Source organism: Caloenas nicobarica, chromosome 19 (genome assembly GCF_036013445.1).
Source record: "Caloenas nicobarica isolate bCalNic1 chromosome 19, bCalNic1.hap1, whole genome shotgun sequence".
In the NCBI taxonomy this organism is placed as follows: Eukaryota; Metazoa; Chordata; class Aves; order Columbiformes; family Columbidae; genus Caloenas; species Caloenas nicobarica.
In genome coordinates this window covers 9,281,627-9,302,377 of record NC_088263.1, presented here as the reverse complement: position 1 = coordinate 9,302,377, position 20,751 = coordinate 9,281,627, and the positions used below count along the sequence as shown (strand labels likewise).

Here is a 20,751-nt window from a genome sequence, read left to right as displayed (position 1 = left end):
CCTCCGCCCAATCACCGCTGAGCGCCGCGGTCAGCTGAGCCCCGCCGCACGTGACGCTGTCCAGCCAATGGGGCGCGCTGACAGTGCCGCGGGGCGGGGCTGGCGCACGTGGGCGGCGCGAGGGCGCTCCCGGGTCCCCCCGCCCCGGGTCCCCGCAGCGATCGCACAACCGGCTCCGCCGCCGCCTCCGCGGCCTTTAATAGCGGCACCAAACCCGTTACACAGCGCCCGGGGCCTCGCCGCGCTGCACAGACCCCCACAAGCTCTTTTCCCTCCGTGGCAGGCGAATAATGGGGAGGGAAAGGCAAAGGGGCGTCCCAGCCAAAACCTGGGGTGCTCGGGGTGTCCCAGCCAAAATCTGGGGTGCCTGCGGGAATGTGGGGTGTGAGTTGGGGGCTGCGGTCCCAGCCTGGCAGGACAAGGACATACTCTGGTCCATTCGGTTCTGGCGATCCGGAACAGCCATTTCTGCAGCAGCGCCAACAGCTTCGCACCTTGTCACGAGGTGCAACGTCAGAAATTAACTTTTTTAACATGATATCTGTATGAAAGCCAAGTTCTCCATTTGAGTCTGTTGTGTTTGAGTCATTGTCCGTGTTCCGACACCTCAGAAATTCTGTCTATTGATTTAAGGAGATCGGCAACAAGCTGCAGCGATTCTGCTCCAGAGACCAGCTGCCTGTAACGGAGAGAGACGCAGTGTCAGACCAGGGGGGGATGGAGCAGCTGGGCAGCGTTTTGGGGCTGTTCACCCACACAAGGGGATTTTTTTCAGAAGCAGTTTATCTGAACTGAAGACTACACTTCTTAGAAGTGATGTATAAGAGTCTCAGATAAACTCTCTAAGTCTCTTACACTTCATTTGATTGTTTTACATTAAGTAAAAAAATAAGACTTCCACATTCTAGTTATTTTTATTACCTAAACTTGGAGGAAAATACATGCCAGATAAGTAAGAACATGGACTAGCTGATCTGGCACACAGAATACAAAAGCCTGAGTTTCAATCCTAAAAAAAAAACCCCTGGGGACATTTAGTCACGGCCTCAGTATTTAGACGAGGATCTGGGCCAGCGTTAGGGGAGGTTAAAGCCACTCACCTGATGGAGGAGCGGGAGTTGGTGATGACCGTGAGCAGGTTCTGGAGGGCGAGCTCCGCATTCTGCTTCACCACGGCCAGACTCGCCGACTGGCCCGACCTCAGCGCTTCATTCTCAGTCTTGTAATTCTTCAGCTGAACCTATGGATGACACAGACAAAAAAATCAAGTGAAAATAAGCTCAAAACTCCAGTGGGTCCTTTACAACTAAAGCGACTGATGAATGCACTTGTACAGCAACTTATTAGGTGGAGCAACTAATGAAGAGGTCTCATAACCAGGCTGCCTAGAGAGAATGAAACTTCACCCAAATGGTAAGTGAAGTATCGCACATCCCAGAGGAGAGGTTAACAGTCTGTGTAGATGAAATGGGCTGGTCTAGGACACTTTCTGCAGCATTCGCTAGGAGAAGTGAGGCATAATATTCAATATCCTTTTTACAGCATCAATTTCAAGATGTTTTCAGCCCCAGTACATTCAGCAAGGCCTTAAGAATCCTGCTTCTTACCTGAAGTAGTGCGTTTTCCTGTTTCAGTTTTGTAGCGTTGTTTTCTGCTTTAACAGCCCGTTTCTGAAACAGAATAAAGATTATTTATACCATAGCAGTGCTTAAGACACAGCAGGCAGTTTGAGCTACGATCCCAGCACATAACCTGAAGCAATGTGGTTTGTGTTACACCACCTCTTGCTCTGAACACTTTACAAGATGGGCACAGTGCACCCAGTTACATCTGATCAGCTGTTTCCTCCCCATTTTTCCTTTCAGGTATCTCAAGTGCAGCTCACCACCTCCAGCTGTTATTTCTCTTTTTTTGTGGACAAGAGGAAAAGATACTCAATATAAATAAGGAAGCAGGAAAAACAGCTCTTAGGTCATGTAAGAGGTGTTTTCAGAAGGCTGCAAAAAAACAATTGAAGGTCTTGATGAATCCAAAAATGGTATTTCTGCACAGACCTCCCTTATGATGAAAGGAGCTCTAGACTGGGATGCAGTCTTGTTATAAGGGAAGATTCTGAACCAATGTCAGAGCTGTTTAGTGCTCACACAGGTGAAGCAATTGCTTCAGCTTCGCCCACTCTCCTGGGGGAGAAAGGAAGAGAACTCCACAGTTCCAACCACGAACAAGCTTCTGCCTCTGTGGCAAATGCCAACACTTACAGTCATCAGCTGGAGATTTTGCTCCACATGCTGCACCATTGCTTCTAAATCCCGTGCTTCTTTTTCTTCTTTAATTTTGTTTTCCTCGAGTTTTTTTTCAAGCTTCCTCATCCTTAAAAAACAGACAATGTACAGTGAGCACTTGTAACATTGAATACTTTAGGAAGAAAATTCTAGGGAAGGAAAGTTCGTTCTTTGATGTTATAAGAAAAATAAAAGTCTTCTCACAGAACTATGCTGTGGCTCTGAGGATTTCTTTGTTCAACATCCATTAGCATTAAGGGGAACTATACAGCTGAATGCAGAAAGGCCGTACAGAAAACAGAACTGTTCACAACAGGGTAATTCTGAAACAAATGTTACCCCATCACCATGAAGTACCAGCTGCCTCACTGGAGGAGCAGCCCCGCACAGGGGATTTAGACAGGAATTTAAGAAACTGCCACCCTAGATCAGTCACTGGGTTGTTTAACCTCAGGAAATTCAAGTGTCCCAATATCAAGTTACTCACCAGCAAAAACAAAAGTGCTTTTCTTGCTTCCAAGGAGAGAGATTAAGACTCAGTATTCTGTTAACCTGAAGCTTTATGAAATGCATCCTGTCAGGCTATACCCTCATTTTCACTAACCACCTAAGCTGCATGAAGCATAAGCCACACAAACACACTTATCAGATGTCAGCTTGCTACTTACTTTCCAAGCCTTTTTCAACAAGCAAACCAGGTTTGTTAAAGCTTTTTAATAAATAGCATAGATTTCAACTACATTTTTCTTCTTAAAGACGTTGACTGTTTCCAGTGAGCACCTCTTCTAAGACAACTCCTTGCTTATGTGGTTACTTTCCCCCATACTGTGGCTTACGCACTTGTCGGCTTGAGTTTCAGAGAAAATCTGAAGCTTATTGATCTTGCTTCTCAAACTGGCATTCTCTTCTTTTAGCTAAAAAATAAAAACCTCCATTAGAAATGAGGGCGTAGTTTCACAACACTACTAACACTCCAAGACCAGTACCATAAGAAATATCCAGCTTTAACTTTAGTGCTGGAAAATCTTGCACTTTCTACTACATTCAAGGTTACTTTCACACCTAGTTTTCCCATCTCAAAACCATTTAACATCACTAACCCTGTGGGGCACAGAAATGTGCCATCAACCAGTGCAGATATGACTATCCAGATGCTGTTATTTCTAAATTAACATAACCTCAGGGGGAAAAGCATGAGGAAGTCACCCGGGTCATGCCCAAAGCAGCAGGAGAAGGGACTGGATCTGACTTATGCTGTGGAGCAGCTTTTCAGGCCTATTTCTCTTCTTCGAGCTGCTCTAACAAGCCGCCAGGTACCGCACAGCCCTTGCTGACAAAACAACTTACTAACACCGAGTTTCTGTAATAACCTTGTAAGGAACGTTTAATGAAGAAATGTTGTTTTTACAAAACTGGGGACCTGGCACCTGACCCCAGCGAGGGGAAAGGACTGAGAGACATCAGACTATGAATCATTAACATAAAACAAAGCCTCTTCGAACTAACCTCAGAATGCAAACTGATTTCTGTATTTAAAAAGTTAAGCTAGGGGGAAGGGTAGCCAAAGAGCCAAGAATCCATATTTTAAATAAATCAATAAGGGGAGGGGGCTGTTAGATGAATGAGACAGGTAAACTGAGGCAGGGTCGGGTGGTCTGTAAACCCTGAAGTACCAACCCATGGGGAACAGGGCAGTGAATCTGTGGCCGGGATTTGGGGGGGATATAAACAGGGGCTTTTTGCCCTATTCTGTGTGCCTGCCTTTAGGTAGAACACCCGGTCTTGCGAGAGCATTATTAAAATACGCTTTGCTGAGAGATCCTGCCTGGGCCTATTATATCGGCAAGACGCTCGTTTCCTACAACCTGATGCTCAGAGCTCGCCTGGCGGAACCCGGATCCGTGTCCTCTCCGCGCAGGGCGGCGGGAGCCCGGCCGAGCTTCTCACCTGCTCGTAGCTGGGCTGGCGCGGGGACTGACCGCCCGGGCCCGGGGCGGCTCCGCGGGGACAGGCCGCGCTCGGGCCCTCGCAGGGGAAGGAGCCGGCGGGGCCCGCGTGGGCCCGCTCCACGGCCGAGGGCCGGTAGCTCCCGCTCCACTCCTCCTCATCCTCGTCCTCCGCCTCTCCGGGCGGCTCCGGGAACAAGAGGGGGCCGGGGCCCGGGCCGGGCTGCGCCGCCTGGGAGGGGAGAGCAGAGGCTGAGGGGGCGCGGGCGGGCGCCGCAGGGGGGTCCAGCCGCGCCACCGCCCCGGCCCTACCTGGCGGGTGCCGCCCGGCTCCTCGCCGCCGCGGGCCTTGCTGCGGACGAACTCGCGGAAGGAGAAGGGGTTCGGCTCGGCCGGGCCCGGCACCGGCTGCCCGCCCGCCGCCATGGCAGCCCCGCGACCCGGGCGGGGACCGACCGCGGGGCAGGGCCTCGCCTCAGAGCGGGCTCCGCCTTCCCTCAGAACGGACCAATTAGCGAGCGGCCGCCACACCCTCACCCAATCATGAGCTCCTCCGCGTCCCGCCCCTTGCCCCGCCCATCCAGCCCCGCTGCACAGTGCCGCCCGCCCCGCCTTCTCTCAGAACGGACCAATTAGCGAGCGGCTGCCACGCCCTCACCCAATCATGACCTCCTCCGAGTCCCGCCCCTTTCCCCGCCCACCAATCCCCGGGTCTCCGCCGCTGCGCAGTGCCGCCCGCCCCGCCCACGCGTGACCCCGCGCCGACGCTCCCGGTGACGGCAAGATGGCGGCCGCCATGGCGTGGCTGCGGCGCGGCGCCTGGGGCCCGGCCCGGCGGTGAGCGGGGGACGGGGGAGGGACGCGGCTCCGGTCCCGGCCGCGGGGGAGGTGCTGCCGGGGCTCCCGGCCTCGCTGACGGCGGTTCCCGTAGGTGCGGGCTGGCGGCCGGTCGGAGCTACAGCGGCGGCGGCGCCTACCCCGGCGTGTCGCTGAGCTGCCCGCTGCCCGGCGTGCCCAAGGCGGTGTTCGCGGCGGCCGAGGGCCGGGAGCAGTTCGAGACGCGGGTGACGCTGCTGGAGAACGGGCTGCGCGTCGCCTCGCAGAAGAAGTTCGGGCAGTTCTGCACCGTGGGCCGTGAGTACCGGAGCCCGGTACCGGGGGGCCCGGGCCGTGGTGCTGCCCCGGCTGCAGCCGGGGACACGGTGGCGACACCGCACCCCCCGGGAGCCTGGGGGTGGGACTCACACTGACCTCTTCTCCTTTTCGCGCCAGTTCTTGTAAATTCGGGATCAAGACACGAAGCAAAATACCTCAGCGGCATCTCCCACTTCTTGGAAAAGCTGGCGTTCTCCGTGAGTACCGTTCTCACGGTGCGAAACACCGTAAATCTGCACAGCACCGAGTGGCCAAGGGCAGGGCTGCTCCTCACCGGGGGTCTGAGTTGCTTACATAGACGCTGATGGCATTCCTGGTTAATTATTGCAACCATAATTGTATTCTGAAAGCGGTGCTTTCACCTCCAATGTTAGTGAGTATTTAGCAAAGCATTTGGCTTAAAGATTGTAGAAGATCCTTGTCTGGGCTACACTGAAGGGTTATAAACAGTTATGGTTTTACTAATGACACTGGTATTTTCTTTCTCAGTCCACAGCTCAGTTTGGCAGCAAAGACGAAATTCTCCTCACGTTAGAGAAGCACGGGGGCATTTGTGACTGCCAGGCATCGAGGTATGACGCTCTCTGTGCTGTTACCTGAGTGTTTCTAACACTGACAGCGGCTTGAGCTGCTTTTTGAGGTGTGTGACAGTCAAAGCCACTTTTTCCTTCTAAGCAGCAGAAATCCATTTGTGGCGACTGCTAAGAAGCTACAGAAATAAACCAAAAGGGTTTTAAAAGTTCTGTTTCCTTTTGAAAGCATTTAGTGATAATGGTCAAGCAGCTTTACCTGTGAATTTGTGATGCATGTTCATTGAATGATCGTAGACGTGACTTCTGTCTGTTCGTGTTGCAGGGACACCATCATGTACGCGGTTTCTGCTGACGCCAAAGGCCTGGACACGGTGGTCAACTTGCTGGCTGATGTAGCGCTGCAGCCCAGGTTCTCAGGTCTGGGAACACAAGTCCCTGTCCCAAAAAAAGCCTCCCCACGCATGGCTTGCTAGGAGGTTTCAGAATTCTTCATTAGATTGTGCTCATCAAAAAGTTATTTTGTAGCAATTGGGTATTTGGCGTGGTGATTGTTACCTCTGGCTTTGTCTCTTATTATAGATGAGGAGATTGAGATGACGCGAATGGCGATACGATTTGAGCTTGAAGACTTGAATATGAGACCTGATCCCGAGCCGCTCCTCACAGAAATGATCCACGCGGTAAAACACTGAAAAGTCTATGTTGTGTGCAGTGCCCCGTATGAGACGCGCTGCATTCTCTTCCTCAGTTTTTCCTGAACCTCAGGATTTATTTTAGACTATTCTGAAAACCAATTTTTCTGTTATTCAATTAGATTTCAGTGGTGAGAGGGAGAATTTTGCTGTCACTCCACTTCAAAATCCTACACAAGTGAAAGATTTTAACCTAAACTAAAACTACCTATAACTTCTCTTTGTTGACACGGGTGACAACGTGTTGTTGAGTTACGCTGACGTTAGTGAAATAACGCTCGGCCTTTCCTCTCTTACATGTCTCAAATAGGCAGGCATAGTTCTAGAATAGAAAGAGAAGGTTTAGATGGAGGGGGCTGAAGTAATATTTGTTACTTTAATGCATCTGTTTCCTTTTAGGCAGCCTACAGAGGCAACACAGTTGGACTGAACAGGTTCTGCCCAGTGGAAAATACGGACAAAATCAATCGGGAAGTCCTGCACTCGTACCTGCGCAACTACTACACGCCGGACAGGATGGTGCTCGCAGGGGTGGGGATCGAGCACGAGCAGCTGGTGGAGTGTGCGAGGAAACATCTGCTCGGCGTGGAGCCCGTATGGGGCAGCGGGCAGGGCAAGGATGTGGACAGATCGGTGGCTCAGTACACCGGAGGCATCATCAAGGTAGAAGGGAGGTGGAGGTGGCAGATTTGGACTTGAACCGATTTCTCTGTAGGCTTTGCTTTTCTAAAATCACACGCTGTTCTTGAGTATGAGCCAAAACTGGCCATGATAGCCATTACTTCTGTTGGGAATGTATCAGGCTGGATACAAGAGGGGTAAAAATCAGTCCTAATAATTTGTCCATCCTTCCCATAGGTTGAAAAAGATATGTCAGATGTGAGTCTGGGCCCTACTCCCATCCCAGAGCTCACCCACATCATGATTGGCTTAGAAAGCTGCTCATTTTTAGTAAGTATTAACCTAAAATCCTTTGAGTGTCCTGTACTTGAAGAATCCCAGAACACTGTCTCACACCGTAAACATCGGCACTTTTGCTGCTGATGCTGCGCATACAGCCAAGCAGCTTTTTCACTAACAGTTTGATGAAGGCACTGAACTTTCTGCTCTTCTCATGCCTTGTTTCTTCCCGACTCATTTTCTCCCTCTTTACTCATCCCAGCCCCTCAAAGGCTCTGCTATTAGCTGGCTGAATTTCTTGTTGTGATTCAGGAGGAAGATTTCATTCCCTTTGCGGTCCTAAACATGATGATGGGAGGTGGTGGCTCTTTTTCAGCTGGAGGGCCTGGCAAGGGCATGTTCACCCGGCTGTATCTCAATGTGCTCAACAGGTTTGTTTGCCTTTCTGTTTAAGGGACAGCAGAAACAGTCATTAGCAGGTTCACGTGGAAGGCTTCATCTTTTGCAAGCCAGCACCCCCAGGTTTTACATCTGCCTATTCTGCTTGAAATGTGTGGGACTGATTTATTTTTTGAGAGGATGAAAGTGAAGGGCAGAAGTGACCAGGAATCCCGTCTTCCTCTACTAGACCAATCCATCCTTTAATCAGGGGATATTAACAATATTAACTGGCTCTAGGTACCAGTAACTTTGCTCTGTCTTGCTCTGGGGTTGGTCTCGAGGATGCAAGTGGAGGGAAGGGAGTAGATGGCACATGCAGAAATTGTCAGAGGCAAAGAATTAACGATTCTCATTGGCAACGCTGAGAATCCGGAAAATGCACTAGGAGGGGACTCACTGTCCGTGTTTGTTAAATTTTTACATTTAAATTATGGTTTGGAAATTTTTAAATACTGTTTGTATACTCGCAGGCACCACTGGATGTATAATGCGACCTCTTACCACCATAGTTACGAGGATACAGGTCTCCTGTGTATACATGCCAGTGCAGACCCCAAACAGGTAAATAGTCCTGTATTCAAAGACAGGTGTCCTTCAAAAGTAATCACATCACTTCTTACCAGACAGAATAAGCATTGTTCTAATCTCCTTCCAATCATCTGTTTTTCCTAGGTTCGAGAAATGGTGGAAATCATCACAAGAGAATTCATTCTAATGGCAGGAGCAGTAGGGGAGGTCAGCAGCTTAACTTTGGTCTTTGAGCTGAAATATTGCATCGCACTGGCCTGGCTAGAATGAAATTTTGTAGATAAGTGTGTTAAGTATTTCTGTAAAAGAATACAGTAATTTTAGCAACACATTCACAAAGAGGAAGGTGCTTCCAGAACTCTTAGGTGGTCTCTTGTATTAGAGAGCAGCAGCCAGGCTGTTTTTGAACATCTATTTGTATTTACTGCTCATTTACAGGTTGAGCTTGAACGAGCAAAGACGCAGCTGAAGTCCATGCTCATGATGAACCTTGAGTCTCGGCCAGTTATCTTTGAAGATGTGGGAAGGCAAGTGTTGGCAACAAACACAAGGAAGCTGCCTCACGAGCTCTGTGCCCTCATCAGTGAGTAGACGACACTTTTCCTGGCCTTGACTGAACTGTAGATACAATCGTGGGCAGGGGGAGCAGCCTAGAACACTCCAAACTGATATTCTCAATTGCTTGCAAGCTAGCACAAGGCTTATTTTTGTCAGAAAGAAGGAAAAAACCAGCATGGTAGAGAAGGTCTAGAGTTAGTGATTGGTTTTCTGAGCATGGGGTCTGACTCAGCATCATCATAAAGCTGCTTTGCGCTATTTAGAATGTAGTTGTCGCAAGTCTGGCTTTTTTTTCTGCAGGTCAGGTGAAATCTACTGATATCAAGAGAGTGGTCACTAAGATGCTTCATAAAAAACCAGCTGTGGCCGCACTGGGTGACTTGACGGATTTGCCCACTTACGAACACATCCAGGCAGCACTTTCCAGTAAGGATGGGCGACTCCCTCGGAAGTACCGGCTCTTCCGATAGAGACTTGCTTCTTTTTTAAGGAAGGTAGACCTATGGTGTAACTTAAGTTTCTGGGGAGTTCATCTACAGTGATACTATGCATAATGCTCCACGGACACTTACTCTAGAATGAACGCGATCCTGTTCTTCAGGTTTTTCACTTGCAAGTAAACTATGCTAAAGAATAAAAATTCTTTTACTCCAGAGTTGGTACACAAATGGGAAATTATTAAAGGAGTTGCTGCTGCTGCGCCTTGAACTTGCACCTGCTTTCTTCAAGTTGTCGCTCGGACGAACTTAAGGCCTTGCAAAAAGAAAACGTAACTGTCAGTCTCACAGCAGAGCTGTCACTCGGCTGGGAGTCAAGATCAACAAAATTACCACATTTAGAAAGCTTGTGATCTTGAAAGTGACTGATCCTACATCATACAGAGAGACATCAAACTGAGTACCATGCATCTGACATACTGAAGAAATGGGAGATCCAAAAGAGAGGAATAAAACATTTGATTTCTATAATCCCCTAACATACGGGCTTACAAATGTAGACAGTTGCATTGCAGCACCTCACTGGCTAGATGTGTATTGTACGGAGTGATGGAACTGGGAGCAGAACGTTGTGAGGCAGCTGTTACTGCCTTTATCCCCAAACCTTCCCTCATGCAACTGGAAGAAAACCTGTTGCATTGCTTCTTGTGGAACCCACGGTATGGATCTCCTATTCAGTTGTTGTGTATGTTTGTAAGAAAATAAATGAGACCTCTAAGTGACTGGAACAAGTAGTAAGAGTTCTGAAATTCAGCAGCTAATGGCTGGGTGTCTTGAATTGACAGGTGAAACGTGCTTAGTTTGTTCAATGCAAATGATCCCAAAGAAATCTGTCCTGCTTTGCCAGCTGAAGACAAACAGCTCAGGTCCCCCAAACTGTTAGCATGCGTCACACAGTCAAAGAACTCCAGTTCTGACAACCCTGCAATAAGAGCTCATTCGCATTTAAGGTATTGCATTAATATATTTTTATTCCTTTAAAAAGAAAGGAAATCCAAATACCTGATGGCTACAGACAGGTCAGTGCCTTAAATGTTCGTACCGCAGAACAGAAGCTCTGTCTCGGACAGGTTGCATAGTTAGCAGCGCTTCCTCCAAGTTTGCACGGTGTTCTATGTACTAAAGTGATTAACGATCCACCTGATCTGTGCCCATAAAGTATTAGCTGTACTTACACTTTACCAGTGCCACACTGGCCCATGTAGCACGTTTAGCCTTAAGACAACACTACTTCAAAAAATAGCAACTTACAGTTCACTGAATTGGAAAAATAAAAAACCAAACTGAATTAACTGTAATCAGAGATAATGGAACTGCGCTGATCTGACTTGTGCAGTTTCTCTGCGCGCTGCCCTCGTTTACTCACTTGACCTCTCCATCACTTTGCTGAAGCATTACACAGTAGCTGTACTCGGACCATTATTTTCACCTCGAGTGTCCTGCTGCTGAAGGCGGCAAGTGTTTTATCCCCCCCGGGGAGGGCAAGTGAGTTAAGGAAGGGATTGTTTCAAGCAGTCTCAACAGCCACATACATGGTGTGAGAGATTGAGATTTACCCCCTCAGTAACAGAAGGCCTATAGAATAATTATTGAAAGGCAATGTTTCTACACATCAAATGTACAGTAGTACATTAGTAGTACATTCACACAGGTCCTGCTGTCGAGGACCAAAAAAGCCCAACACAGGAGCACCATCTTTACACAAAACTGCCCGAGTCCCCTAACTGGTCCCTGTTATGCATTTTACAGAGTAACCGTACACTTAACTACAGATAAGGAGAAAAAAAAACAACCTCACAATGTATGTAAGCTAACCAGTCAACCCGAAAGACAAACAAGTGTTTCCACCTTTCTGCAGGCTTTTCTTAGGTCCCCTAGCCCCAGTCATGCCATTTCCAGAAGCTGTGCCCCCTGTGTGGAGTCATCTTAGAACCAAGAGACTGCATCTGGTTGCTTCCAGAGAGAGTACGGTTAAAAATAAATCAGTCACATCTGTTGGGATGGATGTCCTAAATAACTGACTCCATTTTCTCCAGCAAAAGTACTTGAGCTACATGGATTACCTCATGCAAATGAATCCAGGATGAGGTTTAAGACATTCTTCACAAGCCACAGCAACTGCCAGAGGTGCTTAAGCAGACAATTCCCTGCAGAGTTTGTCGTGGCCTGAAATCCTCTTTCTGGGCACCTCTAACACATGCACTGCAGAGTTCTCAGCTCAGGAAATGCTACATATGCTGCTGGATCTTTGGTCCTTTTGCTCTTGCCGTTTCTGAAGTTCCCTTGTAATCCGCCTCTTTATTCCGATTAAATAGAGATCTCTGTCAAACTGCCCCGCAGCAAGTGGAATGCTACAACAGAAACACAAGCAATTAGATCAGAGCACAACACACTTCTTGTTTGCCCAACGTTTCCCAACTAGTTCATACAACAAAGGCCAGAAACCTGATTTTTACTTTCTTAAGGCATTCAGCTACTGCTGTGGGAGAAAACAGATTAAACTAAGTTCTTCCACAGCAACAAACTAAGGGTTTTCACGATACCTTTAAATGAAGAAAATGGTTGTAAAAGGCAAATGTACTTTCAATTTAAGCACCAACATGTCTGCACTCATAAGGGATGTACATGGAGGACATTCTTTATGACCCTAAACTAAAAAAAAAAAACCAACTTGTAAAGCTAAACTAGCGTACTCTTAGAGTATTTTCTGGTAGGGTTCATGCACAACAGCTCTTACTCTGGTCTGTTCTAGAGAGGACAGAAGGAAACTAGCTCAGCCTCACAGACTCTGCAATACTTCTACTTAATGGGTATTTAATACCCGTAAACAAACAAATAAAAACCAATTCTAATTGCACTGCTGATCACGTGCTTTGAGAAATTTTCTGAAAATTTTTCTGAAATTTTCTAAATATTTGGGTCTTGACCCTGACACTGCTACTCACAGAAAAGAGACTAACTACATTTCAGTGACTTAACCAAATTTTCTAAGGAGTTCTACTGGCACAACAGCCCACAATGGGACATAAAGAACACGGAGGATCTCGAAATACTCCACAGACATATGGCGATGTTGAAATGCAGCTACCACTGGGGAGGAAAACCAGCATTGATCCCAAAGAGGGAAAGAGGAACAGAAGAGGAAAGCTGTCCGTGCTGATAGGAAAAACTGAGGGCTGCATCTCAGATAAAACACAGATTTATAGTCCACTGCAATGGACTCCGTTTATCTCCCTCAGGAGGATTAAGGGACCCGGCAGCAGGGATTTCATATGTCAGCGCAAGGTTTAAGCACTGAGCACATATTGGGTAAAAACCAAACAGGCTGCAGGGATCTACATGGGATTAATTCTGTCTCAGGAACTCTCCTGGGAGGACAAACCCCACGCAGGAGCCGCTGGAGCCATGCGCAATCATACAGAGCAGCATAACGAGGTACTAACTTGTCTCTGCCAGGCCTCACTTTGACACGAAACAAGGCAAACACAGGCCGATGGTCTGACGTTTTGATCACAGGACAAGACGAGTACTTGACAGCGTGGATGTCATCTTTGTACCGACTGCGGTACACAACTCGATCCTGGGAAGCAGAGAGAGAAGGGACACTGAGCGTTAACTCCTTTGCACGTCCACCCTGGAAAGAAGCACCGGTTCACAAGAGACAAATCCATTCATTTACCGCACTCCATTGAGTGAAATTAAGTGTCCCGTTCATGAAGAATTTGTGTCTGATCCCAACAGTGGTTCTCTGCCTGGCTCTGAGTACAGGGGAGAATGCACAGAACAGGATGTAAGGCAGGGAAAATAAGATTAGCAGCCTGTACCGAACTCTCCGTGTGCTCACAACTTCAACAATCCTTTCTTCCAAACCAGTTCCACATGTCCTGTTGCCCTTAAGAAACAGATCTCAGCATGACTGCATCTCCCACAGACCAGCTGTGGCAAGGGAGCTTTGTCATATAGGTGAGAACTCCCATTGGAGGCGGGTAAGAGGCTGAGCGTGCTGCCCCGAAACCATCCCTTACCGTGTAGGATGGAGTCCTCTGCTTGGAAGTGGTGTCATAGCTGTCCTTTCCTATGTCAAACTTGTAAGAAGGACGGAAATGAATGTCGGCCTCCTGGAATCCTTTGAAAATAGACCCTGGAAGGGGAGGGGAGAACAGCATGAACAACAAATTCCTCCTTCACAAGAACATGACACACTTTTTGCCGTTATTCAACACTGCTTATCTAATGCTGGCTAGGAACTGCAGCCACGTACATACGTGACTATAAAAACCTGGGCTTGGGCTCTGGAAAATGAGCAAGCTCGAGTTCTTACATATCAAGGATAAAAAATAGCCTGTGGCTATTTAGTTAGTGGCTATTTAAACAAAAAACATTTGTTGGATGCACCTCCCCTTCCATCGAAGCTCATGATGCTTTGCAAATGCAAGTTATTAACATATAAGTGCCCCAGACCCTGTGAAAGAATGATGTCCAGTTTTCAGAGGAACTGGATGAAACAGAGTAGTAAAAGAGATTACACTATATATAGCAAAATGCTATAGCAAAATGTCTCTTGTGCAGACTGCCACTGTATCTGACAACTGCTGACTTCCATTTTTAGGGAACTTAACAGAAAGCAGTGATGGTCTCTAGGAAGCAGGCTGTCATTATTTCTATGCATAGATATCTCTGTTCTTGCCAGCCTGGGAGAAAAGCAGCTGTTGCTCACCCCTGCTCATTTCACTGGTGAGCTGGTCATATGCCAGTAGCTTGGACACGTCTGTTTCTGGGTTCTGGTTCAAGATGGAATCCACAGTCTCACGATCCTTATTTAGTCGGAAGTTGAAGTCACCAAACCAGAATACTTCATCAAACCGAGTTGTGACATCACCTGCAAATTCAAGCCAGAAGTGTCAGTACAAAGGGAAACGTCCTGAAAACTTCTGAAGGAAAAAAAAAAAAAAAAGAATCCCAAACTTTTCTTCCCTGAATCTCCTTTCGACTTTTGAGGAAAATTAAAGGATATGATGTAGCTAAAGGTTCATTAAAATGAAACTCAATTCTTTTGAAATGAGAGCTGTATGATGCATGGCTTACTGAGAGCGCTACTAGATTTGTTCAAAGAACAGGCTTAAATTATTTATTTTTACTACCAGGAGATATAGTACTTAAACATGTTGTCTGCCTGTGATCATCACGGAATGTGGTAATAAGAAACAATGATAAAATTTGGCAAACAATACACTGACCTGTGGATATGTAAACTGAAATAATATTCTTTCTCTTAAGTTTTGAAATAAAGTTATTTCTTACTAGAACTGGATCGATACGGGTTTGTGTCTGGAACATTCTTGGGAAGTGTAAGGGCTTGAATGGTTTTATTGTAGTCCAGTTTCCTCTCATTCACCTTACTGTCCCCAGCTGAAAGACAGAAATCCCATTACTGCCAACGATGCATCGCTGCCATTCAGACACCATTTTTGGTTAAAACAGGAGCTTCCAAATGACATCAGACATATTCCACATGTAAACTGTAACACTCTGACCCAGGGAGCATACAGACTGAAAAATAATGACAGAAAGTGTGCAAAAGAGATACAATTGTGCAGAGTTCATTTCTGCTTTTCTAAACCAAATTCTTTTGTAAGTTTGCCACCAGAAAGTCCTCCTCCCTTATTGTTCTTAGCTCAGCAATCCCGCACTTTGACTTCAGTCTGTCCTGCTCCTCTATCCCCCTGCAGTTTTTTTTCCCTCCTCCCTCCATCAGGACACTTCTAACAAGATTGTAAAAGTCTCACATGTGAAGTGGGAGGTGATGAAGAGAAAGGAGGTCCCAAAAAACGTGAAGGAGATTCCCAGCGCTCCCTTGGTTTTGATCTGAGATACGATTCGAGTTGTCACCGTGGCATACTCCACTTCTGGAAGGAGGAAAAGAACCTGCTTTTACTGAAGAGCCTCTAGAGGTGGTGAGCAGGAAAATTAGGAGAGAAGGACAAGACACCCGATGGCAGCGGCCCTTTCACCTACACACTCTTCAGCTCCTTCTGGACCACACACCTGAGCAGAACCAGATGAGGTCCCTCCGGATGAAAACCGACATGTACAGCACCCCGTGAGCAGCGGAGTAGAGCATGACGTAGTGGGGACCTAATGTCTCTTGCAGGCGGATCTCCCACTCTCTTCTGCAGGAGAGAACAACAGCTGGATCACAAGGACAGCACAAGAGACAATAACCAGGAGAGGAAATCAGCGTTGTGAGAACAGAGCAATCCCCCTGATAAAGAACAGCAAACAAGCGTAAGCAAAACCTCTGCTGCCTTGTCAGTCTGGTGTGGAACTCCACACGTATCACGCAGCAGGTTCTGCATGTTGGTAAGAGAATTATAGCCACTGCACCAAACAGCTCACAAATCTGAGGAAAAGAGAATCCCACTGGGAGACTCCCTAAAAAAGCAGAGTCTGACACGAGGCTTCAACCTGCTCTTCCAGGGCTAGTCAGTCTCAGACAGACTAGAAATTTGCAGCAATGTCCTGTAACGAGCACGTTGCTGCTCACGCTCACAGCCAGCCCCTGAGTGAACTCACCGCCTCTCAGATCTATGGTAAGATGCCCACAGAAATCAGACAGGAGTTTTGCTATTTGCTGTCCTAACAACACGGCTGAGTTCTGTATTTACAGATTTTTATGACATTTTCCTCTAAAACCTATTTCCCCTGGTGCTCATGCAATAGCATTCAGAGTCTTATTAAATGGGCTGTTTATTGAAAATATTAAGAATATGATGGAGACTATTTCCAGACTAATTAAAAACAAAGTAATTAGCTAACAATAAAAGAGGATGGTTCTTTACATTGTTTTTGCTACCTGTCTGGACAGCCTTCCTGAACCCCAATGACATACATGTCCTGGGCATAGTCAGCTTCTGTGGGTAATAAGAAGTCATCCAGATTCACTGGAAGTTCCTATTATTAAAAAAAGAAAAAAAAAAAAAAAAGATAAAAGATAAAATAGCAGTATTAGTTATGCAAAGGTTTCCTAGAAAAGTATAAGAAAAGTCCAAGCTAAGCTACAAATTCCACAGAATATGCAAACGATTCAGGCTCCGAAAAATACGTTAAGTGATAACACTGAAAATTCTCCTTCCCAAGGGCAGATTTCAACTGCTGCCGCTCCAGCAGTAACCAAGATTCCACAGCTCAGCCGTGTGGGCCAGTAACGTGATGTTTCTAATTTCCTCACTTTTTACCAAGCTCACGGGCTATTTACGGAACACCCCAGGGATTGCTTGTGCTCTTCCAAGCGTAGCTTCTCAGTCACCTGGTACAATCAGTCTTGAATTCTTAGAGCCTTGTAATTTGATAAAAACAATGAGCTCAGGTTGACAAGGACCATAGTATGAATAGAACAAAACCATCACACCGGCCCCTGCAGTAAAGATGGGGTAACTTCACCACTGCCAAAAGACCTGTGGAGACTTTGTGCACATACCTTCTGACCCTGCATATTCCAGGTGGCCACAAAAATGCCAATATTCCGATCAGGGAAATATCTGCTGAGTTCTTCTGCTCCCAGTAAGGCACCACTTGCCAGAAGGCTGCCTTCCAAATAGCTCCTGTGAACAGAAGACCCATAAAAGAGCAGCTAAGGAGTCAGCATGACAGCTGGAATTACCATTTGTAACACTTGCACCTTGAGTTAATCAATGATATACCTTTAGCTCAAGAAAATAGCATTTAGTCTTTATATATTGTTCTACTTGCCTAAAGTTCCATATGAAGTTCCAACCCTTATAGAGAGTTCATGGATCATATGCAGGAAAACAAAACTATTGTCATAAGCCAGCCTTTTCAAAGCCAGGACGCGAGTGTGATCGCAAGACCGATGCTGCACAGGTTCTGTGATGAGAAGACTGAAACCATCAAAAATCTTCAGTCTCCCTGGTACTTACCACAGACGCAAAATGAAGAGATTGGTTTGATATTTGAGTATCTTGAGGAAGCTCAGTTGAATTAAAACGTGAAAATAGATCCACTATTCCCAGCATTCTGGCACCAAGTGGCTCCTAATCAATGATTCAAACCACATTCTTCCTTCAGTTCGTCTCATCAAATTAGCTTTCAACTAAATGATTTATTGAGTCTGAGGTCTAAAAGAATATCACATTTCAAAAGGACAGATCTGCCCCACACCGCTTGCTTCTCCAAAGAACAAGCCGCTTACAAAAGCAAGGGGTATTGGCAAAAGGACTGCAAGTTGAATAAGCATTTTTAATCTTGCTTAAGCTCTACAAATAATGATGAGAGCATGATGTCCAGGAACGCTGCGCAACCCACTGCTCTACCCAGCTGCTCACCTGACTCCAGTGGCTTTGCAGAGGGAATTGAAAGAAAACTCCTCATGACAAACGAGTAACAATCTATCTTGGGGCATTTGTATCAGTTGGTAAAACTTTAACAGTTTTTCCCAACTATTAGTAGGCACAGCTACTGTTTCTTAATTAAAAAAAGAAAATAAAAAAGATTACTTAAATATTACAAGCAAGCTGACAGCAAATCAAACTTGTATTTATGAAAAACAATACCCCGCTGAAAGGAGCAAATATAGAGTATTTGTATTAATCTTTCCTCTTCAAACTGTTCCCAGCCTCCACAGCCAATTAAACAACATGAAACAACCGTTGTGCTTTACCGCTCGGTTGGAAGTTCCCTGCCCCTGCCCAGGGCAGCTGTCTCCCTGCTAACACACCCCAAACTTTGCCACAAGAAACTGAGGGACGTACCTGCTTCGAACATCCTTGGAGCGAATGGGAGTGAGCAGACTGAACGTGGATTTCATGGAGTCTGTGGAGCAATTATCATAGACCATCCCGTTGCCGTGTAGCCTGGTGTCGCTCAAGCTGCTGCTCACCCTCCCAAACTTGTGCTGAGAATAATGTCGATAATCCACGCAATCTGAGTCAATCCTATTAGCTGTCCTCAGGGTGTGAGAGGCCACATTCAGCTCCATGGGTGGCAGAGGTCGAACCGGCGTTATTTGGGACAACCGGGGTTTGCCGCTGGCAAACGCTTTGCCCCGCAGAAGCCCCCCAAAGGCACTGGAGATCTCAGAGGCTCGTTTGCCCAGGTCGGAGGTGCCTCCTCTGCTCTTCCCCGCGGGACTGGCTTCCGAGGCGTCCGGTGAGCTGTGCAAGGAACTCTGTGGGCAGCAGGGGTGGCAGGGGCTTGCCCTGCCCCTGACCGGAGGGCTGAGGGACGCTTCCTGCAGAGAACCGTTGGAGGAACTTGTCTCGTTGGGATCAGTCAGACTTTCCTGACTCGTTCTAAACCGCCTCCACCTCCTCCAGCTTTTCTCATCCAGAGATGCAGCGCGTTCCAGTCGGGGTTTCCGAGAAGGCCTTGGAGTGAATGATTTAATTTTCATATTAGCTTTGAGCTCAGCTGGAAGAAGCTTTAAGGTTTCATTTAAAGAGGTGCCTACAGTTGGAGGATCTTCAAAGGTAAGCAGCCCATTGTCACCGGCCTCCTTCTTGGCTGCTTTGCCAGCTTTTTTAGCGTGCAGGTCCTGTACTGCTCCACTCTCTGTGCTCGGGGTAGCACATGCCCCGGAATGCTGAGGAAATCCATTTGGAGTGCTCATTCTCCCCCGTATCCAGCTATGGACACAGCTCCACAGGACGAGTTCCTCGCAGCATCGATTCCTTCCCTTACTTACTCCATAGATTCACAGAGCTTCAACCAAGGCAGAAAGGCAGGGAAACTAGAGATAACTCAGTCTGTAGCTGAGAACGAAGGGCAGGTGTATGTGTAGGCAGATGCATTGTCTGCAATAATTCCAAGAGGTGGGATACCTGGATTTCCCCAAGGGAAATACAGAAAAAATTAAAAGTTATTAAGCTGCAAACCCTGCTCATTAATCAGAAATCAAGCTCTTCACAGGACCTGCCTCTAGAACAATTCAAACCTTAACATGACCTTGTTAGAAAACCAATGTTATTTTCTTTTTTTATCAAGACCGGAGCAGCAAACTGAATTCCTAACTGCTGCAGGCATCATGGCTGCATGCTGACTTCCTTAAGAAAAGCTTGTGTGTACTGTTAGCATCAAAGGAAATCAAAACTGCACATAAACGGTGGTTTGTTCTCGTTGCTGTGCAGTGAGTCACCAGCACAACCAGCCCCCAGGCTGGTGCCGGAGGCCAGGAAACCTCCAGTGACCTCAGGCCAGGAAATTTCCAGTGATTTCAGCCTCTACCGGCATCTCACGGTGGGGAAATCGCCGCCACCTTCTCTTGTTTTGCACCAACCTCCAGCCACCGCTGCTGAAACCGAGAAAACATCCCGGGAGCAGCTGTAGGGATGTGGGATCGGGCTTCCAGGCAAACTCCCACATGCGGGGGGAAGCACCTTGTTACTCCGCAGCTATTGCAACCCGACCTTCCCACCTGCAGTGCCACTCTCTGCAGCTCTGTACTGGGAGCGCAAATCCTGTTCTAGCCGTTTCTGTACCCCAGGGACAGCCCTGCCGGCCCCTCACACCCGCCGGCCCCTCACACCCGCCGGCCCCTCACACCCACCGGCCCCTCACACCCCGCCTTCCACCGACCCCGAGGACAGAACGGACGAGCCTCCCCACAGGCCGCCCCCTCGCTGAGCGACCACCGACCTCCCGGCGCAGGCTCCGCTGCGCTTGGCCCCGGCGGCTTTTCACCCGCCGCAGCGGGCTGGGACGCGGCTCCTTCCCCACGAGGCCTCAGAGAGGCAGGGCTGGAGCCGGCAGGGCTGGAGCCGGCCCGGCCCCGCGGGCGCTCCGGGCGGCGGTGGCGGCCTCGGCCCGGCCGTAGCAACGGCGGCGCCGCTGGGCCCGCCCCGCGGGCAGCGCCTGCGCCCCCTGGCGGCCGGAGGACCGAACCGCCGCCAGGGGGAGGAATCAATCAATCAGTCAATCAATCGATCGATCGCGTAACGCTGCGAGTCACGATCCCTTCGCTTAGAAGAGTTACCAGATTAAGGCGACAGTTCAAAGCAAGGCATTTTACACTTCCAAAAAATTAAAAGATTAAGTCTGCAGCTTCAAATTCAAACACTTCAATGAAGACAGTAAAGCACAGCACAGAATGGCCCCGGCTCTCTCCTGCTCCTCTTCGTTAAAACAAGATTATTTCCAACCATACATCCTTGCCCAGCTTTCTAATGCAATAACCACAAGAAGAAGTAAAATGTGAAAGTGCTCCA

General features: G+C 47.7%; 3 protein-coding genes across 4 annotated transcripts; 1 reads left to right on the top strand and 2 right to left on the bottom strand.

Annotated features, from left to right (window-relative positions):
• Window positions 1-196: 196 nt before the first annotated feature.
• Window positions 197-4,663, bottom strand: ENTR1 (endosome associated trafficking regulator 1). Its single transcript, XM_065648688.1, has 7 exons — window positions 4,541-4,663; window positions 4,230-4,460; window positions 3,123-3,196; window positions 2,259-2,370; window positions 1,608-1,670; window positions 1,101-1,240; window positions 197-679 (listed from the first exon to the last, which is right to left on the bottom strand). Exons 1-7 carry the CDS (start codon window positions 4,652-4,654, stop codon window positions 586-588), a joined length of 828 nt encoding a protein of 275 aa, XP_065504760.1. The 5' UTR covers window positions 4,655-4,663; the 3' UTR covers window positions 197-585.
• Window positions 4,664-4,994: 331 nt separating this feature from the next.
• Window positions 4,995-10,255, top strand: PMPCA (peptidase, mitochondrial processing subunit alpha). Its single transcript, XM_065648507.1, has 13 exons — window positions 4,995-5,065; window positions 5,160-5,362; window positions 5,501-5,580; window positions 5,873-5,955; window positions 6,239-6,333; window positions 6,496-6,596; window positions 7,008-7,271; window positions 7,467-7,559; window positions 7,821-7,939; window positions 8,420-8,510; window positions 8,622-8,684; window positions 8,916-9,060; window positions 9,336-10,255. The coding sequence occupies exons 1-13, from the start codon at window positions 5,013-5,015 to the stop codon at window positions 9,503-9,505; spliced, it is 1,560 nt and encodes a 519-aa protein (XP_065504579.1). The 5' UTR covers window positions 4,995-5,012; the 3' UTR covers window positions 9,506-10,255.
• A 285-nt stretch (window positions 10,256-10,540) lies between these two features.
• INPP5E (inositol polyphosphate-5-phosphatase E) lies at window positions 10,541-20,308 on the bottom strand. Of its 2 annotated transcripts, none has more exons than XM_065648464.1 (11): window positions 20,183-20,308; window positions 18,301-19,368; window positions 17,010-17,133; window positions 16,386-16,483; window positions 15,578-15,702; window positions 15,319-15,438; window positions 14,834-14,941; window positions 14,250-14,411; window positions 13,558-13,673; window positions 12,976-13,112; window positions 10,541-11,883 (listed from the first exon to the last, which is right to left on the bottom strand). In XM_065648464.1, exons 2-11 carry the CDS (start codon window positions 19,155-19,157, stop codon window positions 11,751-11,753), a joined length of 1,980 nt encoding a protein of 659 aa, XP_065504536.1. In that variant the 5' UTR covers window positions 19,158-19,368; window positions 20,183-20,308; the 3' UTR covers window positions 10,541-11,750. The 2 variants fall into 2 exon arrangements, with proteins under 2 accessions (XP_065504536.1, XP_065504537.1); XM_065648465.1 differs by lacking the exon at window positions 10,541-11,883 and adding an exon at window positions 13,212-13,290 and having other exon boundaries at window positions 13,033-13,112.
• Between the last annotated feature and the right edge of the window lie 443 nt (window positions 20,309-20,751).

What these genes read in the sequence shown, in the direction of transcription:
- ENTR1 (XM_065648688.1), bottom strand. Translation starts at nt 4,654, where the DNA reads ATGGCGGCGGGCGGGCAGCCGGTGCCGGGCCCGGCCGAGCCGAACCCC. An exon ending in TCTGAAACTCAAGCCGACAA is followed by an intron (nt 2,371 to 3,122) that starts GTGCGTAAGCCA and finishes CTGTTTTTTAAG; the next exon opens with GATGAGGAAGCTTGAAAAAA. An exon ending in AACTCCCGCTCCTCCATCAG is followed by an intron (nt 680 to 1,100) that starts GTGAGTGGCTTT and finishes TCTCCGTTACAG; the next exon opens with GCAGCTGGTCTCTGGAGCAG.
- PMPCA (XM_065648507.1), top strand. Translation starts at nt 5,013, where the DNA reads ATGGCGGCCGCCATGGCGTGGCTGCGGCGCGGCGCCTGGGGCCCGGCC. An exon ending in GCTGCAGCCCAGGTTCTCAG is followed by an intron (nt 6,334 to 6,495) that starts GTCTGGGAACAC and finishes CTCTTATTATAG; the next exon opens with ATGAGGAGATTGAGATGACG. An exon ending in CGAGCTCTGTGCCCTCATCA is followed by an intron (nt 9,061 to 9,335) that starts GTGAGTAGACGA and finishes TTTTTTCTGCAG; the next exon opens with GTCAGGTGAAATCTACTGAT.
- INPP5E (XM_065648464.1), bottom strand. Translation starts at nt 19,157, where the DNA reads ATGAGCACTCCAAATGGATTTCCTCAGCATTCCGGGGCATGTGCTACC. An exon ending in CCTCATCTGGTTCTGCTCAG is followed by an intron (nt 15,439 to 15,577) that starts GTGTGTGGTCCA and finishes TCCTCCTTCCAG; the next exon opens with AAGTGGAGTATGCCACGGTG. An exon ending in GTGAGGCCTGGCAGAGACAA is followed by an intron (nt 11,884 to 12,975) that starts GTTAGTACCTCG and finishes TTTCTGTTGTAG; the next exon opens with CATTCCACTTGCTGCGGGGC.